General features: G+C 40.6%; 2 protein-coding genes across 7 annotated transcripts in view; one reads left to right on the top strand and one right to left on the bottom strand.

Annotated features, from left to right (window-relative positions):
* The window catches only part of LOC133491932 (stromal interaction molecule 1-like), a 21167-nt gene extending 3711 nt beyond the window's left edge, over nt 1-17456 (bottom strand). Inside the window, exons 1-11 of one of the 5 annotated variants that reach the window (XM_061803681.1) lie at nt 17316-17446; nt 16641-16733; nt 16430-16535; nt 9493-9600; nt 4633-4763; nt 4425-4539; nt 4119-4230; nt 3901-4016; nt 3018-3192; nt 838-1015; nt 577-744 (exon numbers count right to left, since the gene is read on the bottom strand). In XM_061803681.1, coding sequence (XP_061659665.1) covers nt 577-744; nt 838-1015; nt 3018-3192; nt 3901-4016; nt 4119-4230; nt 4425-4539; nt 4633-4763; nt 9493-9598 — 1101 coding nt within the window. In that variant the 5' untranslated portion in view covers nt 9599-9600; nt 16430-16535; nt 16641-16733; nt 17316-17446. Of the gene's footprint in view, nt 1-576; nt 745-837; nt 1016-3017; nt 3193-3900; nt 4017-4118; nt 4231-4424; nt 4540-4632; nt 4764-9492; nt 9601-9720; nt 9857-9907; nt 10049-11993; nt 12121-16429; nt 16536-16640; nt 16734-17315 lie in introns of those variants that run through there. The other 4 variants (XM_061803682.1, XM_061803683.1, XM_061803680.1 and 1 more) reach the window with 4 other exon arrangements.
* rhogb (ras homolog family member Gb) lies at nt 12021-18452 on the top strand. Of its 2 annotated transcripts, XM_061803693.1 has the most exons (5): nt 12021-12142; nt 16173-16237; nt 16982-17122; nt 17338-17508; nt 17571-18450. In XM_061803693.1, exons 3-5 carry the CDS (start codon nt 16994-16996, stop codon nt 17844-17846), a joined length of 576 nt encoding a protein of 191 aa, XP_061659677.1. In that variant the 5' UTR covers nt 12021-12142; nt 16173-16237; nt 16982-16993; the 3' UTR covers nt 17847-18450. The 2 variants fall into 2 exon arrangements, with proteins under 2 accessions (XP_061659677.1, XP_061659678.1); XM_061803694.1 differs by lacking the exons at nt 12021-12142; nt 16173-16237 and having other exon boundaries at nt 16985-17122; nt 17571-18452.

Below are 18452 nucleotides of genomic sequence, written 5' to 3'. Positions count from 1 at the left end.
GTCATAGTATCATCCATTTTCCATAGTGTTTGGCCTTATTAGGGTCATGGGCTCAGCTGACTGAGAAGGAGGCTGGGTACACTTTGGACTTGTCACCAGCGACGGTACAAAAAAAAAAAAAAAAAAAACTCACTTCCACACCTATGGACAATTTGGCATCTTTAACCAAAAGCACACTGAGCAACTGAAGTGAACAATTGCAAAACAACAAACAAAAAAAACCAAACAAACCCAAAAAATTGTAGCTTTTACCCCCACACCAAGCAAACTACCAGTGAGCTGCAACGGAAAAACTACGACCCTGCATCGGGCTTTGAGGCCGCATGCAAAATATATTGTATTGTAATATTGTATTGAAAAACATGTAATAGTTGTCAAGGAAGAATTGGATGGGCACAGAGAAAAAGGAAAGTAAATTGGAGTAAATTATCAGATGTGCATGCTTGTAGTGCTTCTTCATAAACATGGCAACTAGTGGCCTGGCATGCAGTGAATGTATTTTCGCTAGGCTGTTGTTGTGTAAACGTGATGAATGTAAAGCTGGACTGTGTGACTAAGACGCCTTCATGGACTCACCCCCTCTCTGGCTTGCAGTAGCTGCCTCTCGGCGCTCTGCTTCTTGATGTTGTAGTACTGAACTTCTATCTCATGCGTAAGCTGCAGCCACATCTGCAGCGTGTCCGGCGGCGACCAGCGGGCCCGCGATTCCAGCTCCCTCTCAGCCTTCTTCAGCGCCATCCTCACCTGCAATCAGGTCTTCGAAAGTTAAAAAAAAAAAAACATCCTCGCTAGACTTACGTCTAAGACTCGAGCCGCGGTACGTTCGCGGTCCTGGACCTGCTCCAGTTCCTCCTCTGCATACTTCTGGCGACTCCTCTCATTCTCGGTCCCCTCGCGGAGCTCCCGGAGACGCTGCGCTTCCTGCTTGGCCGTGTTGATCTCGTTCCTCAGCTCCTCCTCCACCTTTACCTTCTCCACCTGGACGCAGCGCTGATCCTCCTGGGCCTTTTGCAGCCTCACGACAACAAAAACAACGGCTGCTTTTGTAATTCAGATTAACATGGCATTGAAGAACAGTACAGTAAAACTTGCTATTTGCTGCGGATCGAACCTTTGCACGAATTGTGAAAAATAAATAATTGATAACACCCCACCAGGCGACACAGCCACAAAGCGACTGAACAGGACAATTATGAAAAACACCCATCATCAGTGACTCTTCACCACACATAAGGGATTGAGCACCATATATATACTGGCACACTGCAAAGGATATATTCCAACCATGTATCTGGTTTTGAGATTCCACAATCAATATAAATTGTTTCTGTAATGTAGGGCGAAGCTGTAATACCCAGAGAGAAACCACGCAAACACGGGGGGGACATGCAAACACCACCAGGTTCACGTCTAGAACTTCTTAAATGTGAGGCAGATGTGCTAAATGCTAGTAGTGTACCGTGCTTATAAAGATGATTCTGAATAAATAAAGATGATTCCTATCTTTCATGTGATTTCATGTTCTCAGTGCGGTTTCATAGCTCCACCTAGACTACATTGCCAATTCTTTTTTTCCATGTTATTTTAACCCCGGCAGACCTTGGTGTCAGTAGGTGGCGCTGTACCCTCACTATCTGCCAAATGCGGAAGAAAGTCACGTGTGTGAGAATACATCCCACACATGACTGATCTTAGAAAAAAAAAAAAAAAGAGTGAAACTGAAGTCGCCATCTGCCATCTTGATACTCCCAAAACAAACATGCTAACCGGTGCAGCAACAGCGATTCACTGCATTAATCACCAGTTTCATGGCTGTGAGAAAACATTCCACAGGCAAGTTAGAAAGATTTACTTTGACACTGTTAAAGTTTGTGAAGGTTTTTTTTTTTAATTTTCTGATTAACTACTTGAGCAAAGTTCTTGTTTACGGTTGTTGTTCACTTTTCACTCCCTGCTTCACCTCGCCGACGGTTTTTCGCGAAAAAGCGATGTAAATATTTTCCCAAATTTCATCATTGGATAGGCAAGAAAACACATTTTCTGTGAAATTTTTGATGAATCTCATAACCCAGAACTCTGAGAAATTTGATTTTCAAATGCGAGGAAACAAGTTTAAATTTTCTGTCTGAAATAGACCATCACAGAGACAACAAATGAACTTTTAGCGTTTAGAATGTATTTTCCCATTGTGAGTCCTTATTTCCAAAAATATATCTAACTGAGTAAAATTTTGAGTTTTTATGACAAAAAATGCTTAGTTTTTTGCGATGTTGATAGTGCTTCACTGCCTATTTTTGGAAAAGCTAACATCTCACGGAAATCAGGCCAGGTAATATGCAAGGTTTCTTGGTAATTACGGTGTTATTTGTCTTTCCTTTGGACTTAGCCTTTTTTTTGTTTTGTTTACCAAGTCGAATTAAAACTCATTCATGTTACCAGAACTGAAAAAAATGTCAAGCCCACACAACCAGTTTTAATTCTACATGCCAAACCTTGAGAAAAACCCCCGCCTTAATCCAACCTGTGAACCATGTCCTCCACATGTTTTGGGAGTACCAAGATGGCAGCCAACTGCCTTGAACCAATCGACATACCGCTCGATGTGTATGCGCTATCCAATCTTTTTTTCCTTTTTTTTTTTTCAAGATCAGTGCCACACACACACATTTGTGACAGGAAACTGTGTCATGGGCACATTACCACCTGTTTGAGTTGAATTGACTGACACTGAGCAGCTGAATATAGGACAATAGAACGGCACTCTGATGGAACAACTACAAGGAGTCTGAAGCATTTATCCAATTGTGTACGTGTGCGTGTGTGTGAGTGCGCACGCCCGTGTCTAAGAGCTGGAGCGGGCATAAGACAGACAGTAAAGGGAGCTCCATGTCTCCCTTTGTCCTTAAAAGGAGTTTAAACTGGAATCTTCTTCACTGCTCGTATCCACACACACACACACACACTCAAGATTTGTGAGCACCCTTGAGTCAGTTCCTTCGGTCGACTTTTCAACTCACTTCTCCTGCATGTCCATCAGGCTCTGCTCGGCCCTCTGAAGTCCCTCCAGGTCCTTCATCAGCCTGTTCAGGTCGTCCCTGGACCTCCTCGTCTGGACGTACGCAAACCAGCAGCCGCCCAGAGCCGCGAGGATGGACACGCCCAGAACAAGGTCCTTCCACCGGTTCTGTCGACCTAGTCTCACGCAAAAAAACCACACATACACAGACAGTAATAAATGGACGGGGAGGGCGTCAATGAGTGATGGAGTGTCTGGGAAAAAGGATTTTTACTTGGAACTCTACATGCACAATAAGCCTGATCTTTAGTTTTATATGAATTTGTTCGTTATCTAGGACTAGCCAAATGATCCATACGGGGTGTGGGGGGGTAAAAGTACCATTATCACTAATCCTGTACTGTATTCATAATGACATTAAATTCTCCTCACTGTCTCAAAACTCACATTCTACCTACTGGTAATCGTTCTATTTTGTTTTTTTTCGGTATCTTTTGGACAGACATGATGTAGTGAATCATTTTTTGCCCTGGGTTAGTTAATTGACAGTGGAGGCATATTACAAAATTTGCCATCAATGGCACATCTCTCGAAACAGGATCTGTTCCCGATAAATCATGCAGTCAAAGGCCTGCTGCTAGCAGCAATGATGAAGACGCAAAACATCTGGAGCTTCACGGGTTGCCACTGAAATGCTATTCCCCAGGTTTTACTGCAGACCACTTCTTATAACTTTGTACACAAAATCACCACCTACAGGTCTGGAGTGGAACAGTCCGGCCAAGCACGTCATTTTAAGAATTGTTTGGTCTTAGCTGAGGTATGTGCCTTACCAAGTGCTATTCTAGTGTGATGTTTGGCTAAACAGGAAGTGTTAAGCATACCTGGCGGCGGTCCAAACAGCACAGTATCCAGAGCCTTTAGCTGCAGCTTTTGAGCATGACTACGCTCTAAAATTTTCAATACCAACCCGGTGAGGGTGGTGTTCTTCACCGCTAGCCTGATGGGGAAGAAAAAAAGAGGGATAAGGTCACAGAGACAATGTGGAGCTCGATAAACGTGCCCTCACATGCTGAGTGTGACACGTACAGGTGAGCGTTACCTTGGTAACGCCTTGCCGTCCAGCCCGTGTTTCCGGAAGGTTTCGGCGTATTGGGGAAGCTCCACGCTCAGCAGAAGCCACTCTTCCACCTGATCGCCTGTCCAGTTATACACTGAAAACAGCGAGTAATACATCGCAAAGCAATATTTTTGCCATCGGTGCTACGAATGAATGGCAATCACTGTAGTAAACAAAATCACACCTCCTCCTTGTGTGATAACAACAAAACTGTAACGTACTATAGATTTTATTTTACCATGAGGCAAACCCCCCTTTTCTTCGTCTGTCCTTTTATAATGAACTCACCTTCTGAGTTCTTCCAGGCGTCCCACATGTCCCCCACGCTAATGTGCAGGTCTGCGCGGTGGAAGCTGCTGTGCTTGGCTTTCGGGTCGTGATACTTGAGATCCTCCCGCAGGAACTGATAAAAAGTTAAGATACAAGTGAGGCTTCAGCCAAGGGCCTTTTCTTTTTTTTAGAGGGGGGGGGGGAGCGAGGAGCACGGGTCCATCACCTCGTCCGTCTCGGCCGCGTCCACCGTCCCATCGGCGTCGTCGTCCATCTGTTTGTGGATGCTGCAGATGGCCTCGAAGCTCAACAGGGCATTCTCGTCCTCACACAGCTGCTGATCCATTGCGCACAGATCTGCAACAGACCACAATGAAACTTGCACAACTGTATGGCAGACTTACATTTGAATACCTGATATATGCATATACTATATCTATGGTGGATATAGAAAATGTACACACCCCTGTTGGAATACAAAGTTTGTCATGGCAATTATTTTGAGCTTCAATTATTCACAGATTTACAGTATTTGTAATTGTGCCAGGTCTCAATCCCCCACTAATAGCGTGGGCTCATTGTGTACCTACTTTTGGCCCATCTTAAATAGCATTTTTTTTTTTTTTTTTTTTAATATGAAGTAATTTACAGGCGGCACGGTGGCTCAGCCGGTAAAGCGTTGGCCTGACAGTTCTAAGGTCCCAGGTTCAATCCCGGACCCACCTATGTGGAGTTTGCATGTTCTCTCTGTGTCTGCGTGGGTTTTCTCCGGGCACTCCGGTTTCCTTCCACATCCCCAAAACGTGCAACATTAATTGGACACTCTAAATTGCCCCTAGGTGTGATTGTAAGGGCAGCTGTTTGTCTGTCTTTAAGTGCCCTGCGATTGGCTGGCAACCAGTTCAGGGTGTACCCCGCCTCCTGCCCGTTGACAACTGGGATAGGCTCCAGCATTCCCCGCGACCCTTGTGAGGTTAAGCAGCGAAGAAAATGGATGAAGTACTTTAAACACACATCCACAGCACAATCTAGTGATATCCAGTGGAAGAGCTGTATTACAAATGTTACCTTTACACAGACAATAATGCTCAATTTTGAGTAGTATTAAGCGAAAAGTATTAAGATATTTATTTTGACATAAGGACTAGTCGTTAGTTTAGCCTCACTGTCAAGAGGTTTTGGGTTTTAAACTCAGACGGCCCTTCTGTTCGTTTTGTCCAAATACTGCCAAACTCCAAAAACCTGCATGTTCTATTCATTGAAGAATGCGACTGTATGTTTATTTGTCTATAATCTCCCTTTCCCCATTACAATTCTATACGTTTGTTCAGTGTATATGGTAGTTGTTTGTGTTGCAAAAAAAAAACAAAAAACAACAACAACAAAAGTTATTGTTTTGTTTACAGCAGCGGTCTAATAGTTCCAGTGATCAGCCGTCACTTTGTGCCTTGGTCGCCATGACAACACAGTTGAGCTGCACACATCACAGCCGCAACGTTATGCCTACATTTGGTCATTTGAGCCTCTTGAGAGAGTCTCAGGATGATCGCTCGGCTGTGGATGCGTGTGCGCGCATACCATAATAGAAGCTACAAGGCAAACACTTTGTGCAGGTTTGAAGTCTTTAGGATCCATCGTACGTGAATGACAAACTTAAACAGACGAAGTCATCAGATACCTTTTCAAGTTATACACGTGCACTCACTCACTAGCAGATGCACACACACACACTAGCTAATCTTGCATGTGTCTATTTATTTATAGCGTATATAAATTACTTTTGCTGCTCACTGTTGAAATACATGTTTGAACAAGTACAGCGAACCATTATTTATAAGCGGTTTGCTAGTCACGTATTCACACATTAGCATTTTTTCTGTAAAACCTTGGCACAAGATGGCGCCAAAGCCCTGGCTAATAGGAAAACAGTAATTAGTGTCAAAGAAGTACAGTGGCACCTCGACTTACGAATTCCCTGCGTTATGAGTTAGGGGTTTTTACAAGTTATGAGGCTCTAGTTATGTGTAGCAATTTTGAGGGGGCGGGTAGAGGCTGGAGCAGATTAATGCCATTTCATATACCATCTATTGGTTGTGGAACACATTTAACTTGAAAGTCAAGGTACCACTGTATTGTACAAGTGATACATCTCGACTAAGAGACATAATCTTTGTATACCATAGAGTAGGGGTGCCCAGACTTTTTTTTTTTACCCCAACATCTACTTTTTAAGGAGCCAGCCTCTCACGATTTATTTTAAAGTATATTGAGGATTCTTTATGTGTAAATGTATGTTTGTGTCCCTTGCATAATCGCACGAGCCAATATTACACAACATAATTAACTGTAAACATTTTTTGTAACTCTCTGAGATCCCGTTGATTATCACTAAACACTACACGAATGAAAATGCACACATGGGCTGTGTCACTCACGTCAGTGGATTCGTCCAACTGCAGTGAGAAACACTCACAATTTGAGATGTCCTTCCACACATTAGCAGTGGCTTCACGACGCCATGTAACTGTACTCTTTTACAGCAGCAGAGATTTTATTGAAGATAATATTTCCACCTTATTTTTAAAAGATCGTCTTAGAAGGACTTCTTGTTATTAATGATTATGTGACGAACCCGGAACAATGCTTTGGTGGCGACTTTCGCTATTCAACTATATTGTGTGAAAAATGAGTGCTGTGCGGCCAATTGGGATTTTAGTTCGTTCGCTTTTCTCATTCTCAGTTCGCTTTTCGGCGGAATGTCGGCGTCCTATTTTCCATTAACAGTTCGAAAACGCCGCTCCACATTTCACTACACTGGCAGATCAGGCAAATGCACTTCGAAAATGACATCGTGAAAAAAAAGTCCGCCTCACATTCCATATAATAGTGAAATGTTTTTGTCTTCTTTACTGCAGCATCCATACTCACGTTTGATAAGATTTATTAAGCAAGAGCTTAAAATAGGGGTGAACTCCCCAACTAGCGTGTTTTCCTGTTCTGTCGTTGTTTGTACTTGCGCGGTGAGGTAAAGGTCAGAAAAAACAGCTGATGTCATTTTTTTTCCTCGCGGCACACCATCGCGATCGACCAGTCAATTGTGATCGACGCATTGAGCTCCCCTGTCATAGAGGGGCTTAGTTTAGCCTGGGTTGTTAATAAAATTATGAAGAGTCTTCATATATTCAAATGTTATTGGACACACGACCTATTGTGAACATAAAAATTACAAATCAAATCATCAGCAAACCAATTATTTTTAAAGGTACCGTATTTTCCGCATTATAAGGCGCACCTTCAATGAACGGCCCATTTTAAGACTTTTTTCATATATAAGACGCACCGCATTATAAGGTGCATAGAATAGACGCTACAGTAGAGGCTGAGGTTACATTATACACCCATTAGATGGCATTGCACTAAAGGCTCAATATTGATCCATATATAAGGCGCACCGTTGGCTTTTGAGAAAATTAAAGGCTTTTAGGCGCGCCTTATAGTGTGGAAAATTCGGTAATGTTCTAAGGTTGATGTCTTATGAATGGAAAGACCTTTTGCTACTATTTTGCAAAAATGTTCAAATGTGATCTGCAGTTTACTTGGTAAAGGCTGAATGTGAACTCTAGGAACTTATTGTTTTTTTTAGTGGAGGAGCATCTGGTAGATTAGTCTATTACAGGGACTGATATGCATCAAAAAGGAAGTAAAACATCAGGGCCTCTAGAGATGAGTGGAAACTGAGGGGGGGTTCTTTTGTTTGGGATGTGGAAAAACTCTGCGGCCATCAACCATGTCCATTAAAGTGGCCCGCGGTCAGTTTGGGCACCTGTACGTAACCATGAAGAAAAGAAAAAGTGGGGGTAACCTGAGGTAAAGACAGGACAGGTGAAGTGACACCAGGATTAAAGGATTAAAGTCAACAGCTGGGAGGATAAAAATAAAGAAACAGCCGGAAGGTCAACTCAAAGTCAGTGTTCATCTAACACTGGCGAGACATCTATTTATTATGATTTATATTGAAAATTAAAATTTAGTTTGGTTTTGATTGTAGTTTGCCTAAATTGAAAAAAGAATTGCAAATTTACATCATTCCATTTTTTTGCAGCATGTACCACGTGACTGAATGCCACTGAAAGCGAGAATTGCATTAAAAAAATTACAAAAAAATAGCACACCTGACGATTGACCCTCCTTGTTTACATTACATTAATTGGGAATGTTAAACAGTAATAGTAATGTTCATTTTAAAATCCCCCTATGAAAAAAACAAAAAACCCTATGAGCACGTTAGACTTAATTTTAGGAAGGGTTTATGTATTTCGGTCCCAGTTCCTGCCTGCGACGTAATAGCTACGGAAGCTGTGGTTAGCTAACCGCCGCTGATGCACACTCATGTTAAGTCGTCATCATAATGTAAATAGTTTCCTTTAGACTTCCCTTTTGACTTTTGCATGGAGCTGCACTGCATGTATGCACAAAATTGAACTTGAGATTTTTCTCACAGTATAATATTACTATCCATTTCCGTTACAGGTGCAAAGGTCACCGACCTTTTTCCTAACCAAGACCTACTTCTTGGACAATGACTAATGTGAAGGGCAACCACTTTTGAAATAACTAATCTGATCAAATTACCATGAATGATGTTCTTGTTAGATATTATTCTTAATTAATGATCATTTCTGACAAGATACTGATCATGTTAATGAGTTCTCACCATACAGTAAAAAGGAAAGGGATACTTTTTAAATAAAATGTTTCTATAACTCTCTCCAGTGTTTACATTTTCAAGTGATCATTTCTATAAAATCACTACTTCCCATCATTAGTGAGCTATTTTTGGAACAGGCCCATTGGCTACTCATGTGGTTCTTCTTGTAGGCTACCTGGTGCCCGTGGGCACCACATTGGTGAGCACTGGTATAAAGGGAATGTAATTCATGGTCTTTTGGGCTGTGGTGGGTAAACATTTGTGCTCATATGACAGGGCTGGTGATTCATATTGTCACGGTGTACAGTGCAATGAATGAATGAATGAAATGAATCCAATACACACACACACACACACACACACGGCTTTGTCCCCTACCTGAGGGTACGTCGTAACGGTGATGTTGGTGGTCCGGGTGGGCATGATCCCCCTTGTCTACGCTGACGCTCAGGACACACACCAGCCACAAACACACACGCGCCATGACTGGGGATGACAGACAGGACATGGTTCAAACATCTGCTTATGTAAAGACATGACATGACACCCAACACATACAATCACAGTGTCATACAAAAACAACTAAATAATAATAAAAAGATTTACAGTATACTAAACTCCAAGACTTGTGCATATTGCGATAAGTATTTAAACTGCCTCTCCCCAAACAACATCTTCCATTTCCTCCTAAGAGTTGGTGCTGGAGTTCAGAAGTCAGGAAGCTGTTCAGCTAAACATCAACATTCCTTGTGAAATGTGAAACGAACGCCTTCAAACTCAAATCGTCACTCACATGTAGAGTGCGGCCTCCTCTCTAATCCATCCGGGCCGTTTGGTCAGGTCCAAATGAGCGGATGAGAGGGGGAAAATCATCAAAAAAAAAAGCAGCACTGATGATGGCACTCGTACTTCTTCGAGTCAAACTGAAACAGCTGCTAAGAAGGGGGGGGGGGGGGGGGCATGCAGAGATCCGCCTGTGGTGCCTTCAAGAACCCTCACCTAAAAATGTTACTTCATGATTTCATGTCATGCTTGTTATATTTTTTGGGTAATTTGAGCTATATGTTTATTTTTCAGGCTGCGATGGAATTTTAAAGGTTGCCTGGTGTGCAGCATTAAGAATTTGAAACACTGCTCATTAAAAATTTAGTGGAAAGATGGCATTCTTTTTCATGTAAAAGTTATTTGAGAAGAATTTACTCTGACTGGTTTGCTCATATGCTTAATTTCCTATTTCACAAAATAACTTTATTATCGTAATATTGTGACTTTTCATCCGTTTTTTTTCTACCGGATGACTATTTTAAATTTTCTCCAAATATTTTGAATATTTTAAAAAATGCGTCATTTATGGTAAAAACAATTTGTGTTCTCAGCATATTTGTTCTACTAAAATTACAGCCCTTTCATTGTCATAAGATTACAACTTTATGTTCTTGCATAAATAATAATAAGAATATTAAAATAACCCTAAAAACAAGTAGGCTTAATCTACTTTTTTCTTGGAAGTTTAAAACTTTTTTTTTTTTCCACAGAAACCAGTTTGTTCTCAAGATTATTTATTTTTCTTAAAAATATAATTCCCTTTCCCCCCCAAAAAAACAGCTGCAATTATATATATATATATTTTCTTTTTTTTTTTTTTTTAATCTGGCAGCTAAATTCTGCCTTGATCTGTCCATCATCTTTGAGGATTCTCTAATTTCCGACAGCAATTGAGACGGGAAGGTATCATTTGTATAATTCCGCTGTCAGGCTTTGCTCCCTAGCGGTCATCTACAGGATGTGCAAATGCAGCCATAGGAAAGAAAGCCAACTACAGTACAGTACATCTGAAGTACGTTCACAAAACAAACAAAATAATGTTATTTTTTAAATATAAATACCACCCTGAAAAAGACAACTATGTACTGTAGAAGAAGTTTGGATATCATAATTCATTTATTGCAGCTCCCAAGTGTGTGCAACCTGGCCACCGGGTGGCAGTATAATACAGTCATGTAAACAAACGAAGATTTTCACTCAACCACTGTTAAGTAATATTGTTATCCACAGAGGATAAAGAGATTTGTCTGTATTTTTCAAAGCATGACCTACCACATAAGATTCGATTCCTCAGTTTGTCAATAGCATTTCTCATGACGCTGTGTGTTAGCATTGAGCTGGCAGACGTTAAAGCAGTTATACATTAATTTGAAATACACAAAGTGTAATTCTTTTCAGTTTAGTTTGACAAACTTGACCTGGGGGTGGCATTAAACCACTCAAAGCCTCTCTCCGTTAATATGTACATTGAAGAAAATAAGTATTTGAACATCCTGCTATCTTGCAAGTTCTTAGAAATTTAGAAAATAATTGAGGGGTCTGAAATTTTCATCGTTCATTTTTTTCATTTCTAAGTGGGAGAACTTTCAAAATAGCATTGCGTTCAAATACTTATTTTCTTCACTGTATTCACAATGCCAAAAGTGCTGCTTTTTGTAAACTGAGTTGAGTTTATTGCCACCATGAAGCGCTCATAGTTCAAAGTTTTTTAGTTTGTTGAAGCATAAAAAAAAGAATAAATAAATACAAATAAATAAATCATCTCAACAACAGCTTGTATCTTGAAAAACTAGACAACTGACTTTTCACTTTTGTCTCCTTTTTTATAAAAACTTAGGCCTGCTACCTTACTGCATTTTTATATTGGTCATGAAGTACCTCGAGAGCTAAGTATTTGTTTCTAGATAGTACTAGATATGAAAAAAAATGTTTGAGAACCATTGATGTACTCAAACTGCTTCCACACAGTCACAACCAACACGAGTCCCGAGGCCCCCACTGTACTGCTTCGACTCCTCACAAAAGATATGACTACAGTACCAGTACACACGTACAGTTATCCACAGAGCGGACGGCAGTAAACTTCCTCTTCCTCCTCCTGCTGTTGCTTTCATGCTCCACCCATCCACACTCACACAAACATGCACAGACACACTGAGCAGAAGTGAACGCAGCGAGTGTGATCGGACAGGACTGATAACCGGTGAGTGGCTTTCTGACTCATTTTCATCAAATCAAAAAGGAAAAAGTTACTGGGGGGGGGGATGAAAGGATATTCCAAGTAGCACGTGGGAGGATCGTGTTTGTAGAAGTTGACATAATACATATTAACCATGATCATCACTGGTAATTCTGGAAATGACAGCAATTATTCAACAATACTGCAACACGAGTAGATGTATGCATTGGTTGCCATGGTGAATTTACCACCGATGACAAATGGATGGCACTATAAAACAGTAAAAAGTCCATTTAAAGTGTAATTCAACTCTTTTATGAAAAAGATTGCAACACATTAAAAATAAAGTACTTCAATAATACTGGAACTCAATATTGCAGTTTATTTTTTTTATTTGAATATCCTATTCGGATAATTAGATTCCATATGTTTTGATGGTAGCCTGATTTTGGTTAGGTTATCAAAGTTGGTCGTATTTCATCCTGGATGCTGCTGCCACTGGTTGAAAAGTCGTACTGACAAACCTTTCCTACTTGACTTTCAACACACACACAGTTCCTCTATTGTCAGTCAGAGAGCGTATGAGAGGCACGATTGTTAGCAAGATGGCATACTGTAAACATGAAATGTCTCTCGCACACTCGCATGTACTCCAGTCGGAATGTGAAATCAGCGGAAAGACAGGTTCACCCATCTCTGCGTCTCAGGATTACTTCTATAACATGAAACCACATCAGCAGAGAAACAAAAACTGGATTCACATCCTATACGTTTTCATTAATAAAGTGCATCTATCTTAACTAGCTGCTTATCTTATCTGTTGTATCTGTATATCTATATCTGTCTATGTAGATGACACAAAGTTCTATTTAGCAGGGTCTCTGGATGACTACTGTTCAATTGAGGTGTTGTGTCGCTGTCTAAAGCAGAATCAGAATTAATGGCCAAGAACACAACAACACACGAGGAATTTGTGTCCAGCAGTCGGTTCCGCCCTGGCATGACATTCTCGTTGAGTATGGAGAAGAAGAGCAAACAAACTAACAAAAACAATAGATATTCAATAAATGGGAAACTATTTCTTATAAGATGCAGTCTTCTAACATTTAGAGCAGGTAGAGTGTGTCAACCCCCCGCCGTTAGGCTAGTTTTAGCTAGCCTATTAGCTTATCTGTCCAATCTTGCTATTTAACCATTATTCCAAACTAGTTTACTCATAATGTTCATCTATCTTGCCTAGCTACTTATCAAATTAAGCAAGCTAATTTTCAAATTACAAACATGCCATATGATACATGGCTATCAAGTTTAACAAACGAATTTTCTTGTGTCGCTGTGTTTTATCTGGCTACATAGCATGTAGATTTGATTAAACTAGTTTACTCAATATTATAGCGAGCAATTAACTTGTTGATGTTAGCATGCTCGTGTTCTTATCTGTCTACTATTTAGTATAATCCTATTGGTATTGTTGTTTTTCAAAAACTTATGTAAGCTAAAGTATATTGTCTATAAAAAGAATACTGTATTTGTCTTGTTCACATTTCCCATAAGCATCTTTTCAACTGCCATTTTGGAGAGGGAATTTCTCACCCGACAAATTTGGGATTTCTGCTTTTTTTGCATTAACCGCCCGCCCTCACTCACACACACACAAAATAAAAAAAAAATAAGATGATGCAGCTGCAAGAAAGGCAACGTTGCACTATTATTAGACATGTTCCCATCAAGTGTTCATCCGTGGTATGAGGCAGTTCCTCAACAGGTCAGCAGACACAAAACGAGCGCGATTAAATAAAAATAGCGAGCTCAGCTGACCAGAAGGAAATGAAGTATTTTGTTACTTCCTCATAATGCACACATAAAGAGGACTTGTACATTTGTTACGTCCCATTAAACTTTCAATACACATAATAGCTTAATGTTAGCTTGTTTCCCCTCAGTGTATGACACGATGCAACAATATCGTGAATGCTGAGTGGAAGGTCAGCAACATTCTAATTAACTTTTAACATGACTTTGCAGTTGTTTTTACACAGTCAACAGGCTCACCAGTGGCTTGGAGCTGCTGCACTTGATTGATATTCATTCCTCTTCCTCTTTTTTTCCCCAGCTCACAATACTTCCCCTTTTTCTTTCACTCAATCATTTCTTCTGTCAGGCGAATTTACAGCTTGCAGTTTTGACATTAGCATTGACAGGGTGTTTTATTGTAATAGTAATGCGATTTTTTTTGCAACATTCTGTGAAACAATACAATCTGATGATTGTTTTTTTTTTTTTGTCCATCATTTATTGGTGGCTAAATGTCTTCAGGCTTTTTATTTCCAAGGAACTGAAGAATTTCTCAAATGTGTGACGTTCAAAACGAGTCGTTTTCATTTCAACATGAGACCGCAAGGATTTTTTGCTTAAGAAAAGCTTCCTTTTTTTGGGGTTTAACGTTTCACTTTCAACATTTCAAAATTTCAACACATTTGTTTCACACTTCTCGACATCTTGACGGCAAATTGTCCATCGGTGACTGGCGACCACTCTCCCAAAAATTACCCTTAGTTCGGATGGACTCCAGCACTCTTGTGATTAGAAGCGCTCTAGGAAATGGTGGGGTGTTGTAGTACGGTCGTTTTAGTAATAACAAAAGGACAGCCGTGATAAGCATTGACCCCGCAGTAGATCGGGATGGGTGCCCAATGGCTCATTTGTATAAATCAAAATAAGTGAAGTGTAATCTTCATCCTTGGGGAATTTTGACTAACAAAAACCCAAAGGACTCTTTCAAACTCTCGGGAAAAAAAAATGCACGTCTACTTTAAATACTAGACATGAATACTAGTCCTAGTAATAATAGTAGCAGTTATAGTAGTGCCTAATAAAAAATTTTCTCTTTTAATAAATAATAATTGGTAGTGTTTGTAGTTAATTGTTTTAAAAGGTTGTCTCTAGAAATTGTTTTTATGGTCGTGCAGTACGTAATTAAGTATAATAATAATAATAATGGGTATTTTTAGTCATAGTACTAAAAAAACAGGTTATAGGAGTTATGAAAGAAATAATGGCAGTAGTAGCGCTATCTATCTATAAATAATATATAATAGGTATACCATTTTAGCATAATCATTGTTGTGATAGTTTCTCTTACATTAAAGAAACAGTACTTGTCAGAATAGTTCTCGTGAATGTAGGCAGTACGTCTCTTAAATTGTAATGCTGTTGTAGTCATAGTCACAGTAGATATAATAACAATTCCTGGATGTATTTTACAATCTTTCCTTTGTGCACACGCTTTCCTGCTCTATTCTGCTCCATCTCTCTCTACTAACTGCATTCCAACATTTTTGGGGTGAGTAAGAGTATGACTTAGAGTGGGAGGGAGGGCATCCTGGCAGCCTCATGGATGAAGCCACTCCAGCTGGGTGTAGGCCACTGGGAGGTTCTAGTATCTTCTCTCTCAAAAGGCTGAGGTGTTTGGAGTTTTGTGCGGCGAGGATAATGGAATTTGGGAGATGTGCGGCAACCTTATGAAAACCATTTCAAATAACAACACAAGATCATGTTTACGTCAAAAAAAAAAAAAGAAAAAGAAGTGCAAGTGGAGAGGTTGAAGTTTGTAGAATGAGGGAACTCAGCAGAGGTCCAGAGTGAGATGAGGGTGGGGTCATATCCCAGGAGTCTGGGCTGAGCTGCATTCTCACAGTTTGTATTTCATTCTTTGGCGCCACGTCCACTGGAATAATATGATCACTTTTTCTGCTGGGTCACTATGCACATAACTAATGTTAAGGATCTCAATACTAACCGACACTGTCCTCCATTTTTGTTAATACTCCAGGTCTGTGTTGAATTTACACGTGGTGATTATTGTCTGAATTAGTTTTGATCAATTGTGATGATATGAGACCTCTACTGCAATAGAGATCATTTCTAATACAGAGATGCCTTGAGATATTTATTTAATTTGTTTTGTGGCCCTGCTCATAACTGACAGTTTTGCATTTGAAAACCTTCAAACACTGATGTGCATAAACTCTCCTCTCTTCTCTTCTCTTCTCAGGAGCCAAACGATGGGACATAACGATTCTCTAAATATTTAATTGAATCCAATCATCAGACAGACAGGTAAACGCAGAATGTGTCTCCCCCAAGGAATACTGCATTGGTGTGCACATCTCTAATTCAGTTTTCAGATACAAAATGAGGGCATAGTTTGGGAAATATTTGCGTCTCTAGAGTGCCTACCCACCTACAATGCATGAAATTAAACAACCAAGTCAATATTGTTGTTTATTTTCATCTACAAATGAATTTTACCTTTTGATCAGTCGCTCATACTCGATTCCTCAGTGCAGATTTGGGTGGAGGATCAGTTATTGTGTTTGCTGATCTTTGCGCTCTGCTGCATGCGCCACATGCATAACTGGGAACAAAAATTGAAAGCAAAGTATGAAGTGTTGCCTCCATGTGTAAAAATGATCCCCACACTCCACCCTGCACTTCTTATACACACGCGGTTGCTGCTTACTTTGTCGCAGCCCTCTAGCCCCATCCACAGTCACAATCTGTACTCAACATTGGATACGTAGTCTAGCAGACGTGGTGAACTCAGAGGCAACCTCTGTAGATGAGGAGCGCAAAGTTTAGCTTGGGTTGTTAGTGAAAGTTGGGAGTCTTCACCACTTGCTCATGTATATGCACACTTCCTTGGTCTTCCATTTTTCAAACAATCAGTTTTAAATAAACTGTTTCGGGATAGTTTATTGTATATTTAGTTTTAAGTGTGATAGGCGATTGTCTGTCTCTTGTCTACAGTCAGCTAGGACACGCGAACCGATCAAATAAATGATGTGTGTGTGTCTGCTCCAGGTAGGCGTGATCATGCAGACAATCAAGTGTGTTGTGGTGGGCGACGGCGCCGTGGGGAAGACCTGCCTCCTCATCTCCTACACTACTGGAGCCTTTCCCAAAGAGTACATCCCCACTGTGTTTGACAACTACAGCAGCCAGGTGCTCCGCATTTTTAAACATATTATTTGGTATGCATATGAAATTTAAATGTATTCTCTCTCAGTCTTGGATTAATCAATTGAGTAATGATCTAATAAATACGGGCCATTTCCATTTCATTATTTCATTGGGGAAAGACAATTTGAGATAGTAGTGTTTTGAATTCCCAATAGCAGGGGACCACTGTACTTACTTGGTGCTCGTGATGCATTCAGGTGACGGTGGATAGCAGGATCATCAGCTTGAACCTGTGGGATACAGCGGGCCAGGAGGAGTACGACCGCCTGAGGACGCTGTCATACCCGCAGACTAACGTCTTCATCATCTGCTTCTCCATCTCAAGTCCAGCCTCCTACGAGAATGTCAAACACAAATGGCACCCAGAGGTAGAATTGACAGGTTGATTGACAGTTCTTGGGGGTTTTCATACATCGTCTCATCTCCTTAGGTGTCACACCACTGCTCCGGGGTCCCCATTCTCCTGGTGGGCACCAAGAGTGACCTCCGAAACGACACAGAGACCCAGAAGAAGCTGAAGGAGCAGAACCAGGCGCCTGTCACTCATCACCAGGGCGTGGCCCTTGCCCGCCAGATACAAGCCGTGCGCTACCTGGAGTGTTCCGCCCTCAACCAGGACGGGATCAAGGACGTGTTCACCGAGGCCGTCAGGGCCTTTCTCAACCCGGAGCCCGTCGTCACCAAGAAGCCTTGCGTGCTGCTCTAAGAATCAAAATACCGACTGAACTGAACAGGGCTCAATTGTGCTTGAGAGACTTGTTTTTATCTTTGAAAAAATGTGATTCGAATTTTTTTGTGTTATTTTAAGTGTGGTTTGTCTTTATGAGATTGGCTGGTGACCAGTCTATGGTCAACCTAGGTAAACTGGTCTAGCTTCCACCTGACCACATGACAAGCGCAATACAAAATGGATGGATGGAATTATGAATAATGACTGGAAATAAAAAATTCTATTTCATGTAATTTCACTGGGTGTTCAAAATTGACCCCTTATGCCTCAATATGAGCCAACAGAACTGTATGATTTTCTCATATCAGTAAATATTGACAAATGTACGAAAAGCTCACAAAATCCAATAATTTGTAAGATATTTTTCTTTGGAAATAAAGACTATACAGTAATAATAAACAGGGGGGTGGGATCACAAGTGAGAAAAGTCTGTCAATACTACCCTGAAATATATTCCCTGAAATGTGCACATTTTTTTATTGAAATTAAATGTTACATCTAAAATAATTTCAGAGAATCTCTTTGATAGTGAAAAACGACCAACACGATTTCGCGCAGAGGCCCGTGTGGAGGAAGACACGA

This window comes from Syngnathoides biaculeatus, chromosome 18, assembly GCF_019802595.1.
Source record: "Syngnathoides biaculeatus isolate LvHL_M chromosome 18, ASM1980259v1, whole genome shotgun sequence".
Lineage (NCBI taxonomy): Eukaryota > Metazoa > Chordata > Actinopteri > Syngnathiformes > Syngnathidae > Syngnathoides > Syngnathoides biaculeatus.
Note: the sequence above shows the minus strand (reverse complement) of the source record. Positions and strands in the feature narration are given on the sequence as shown.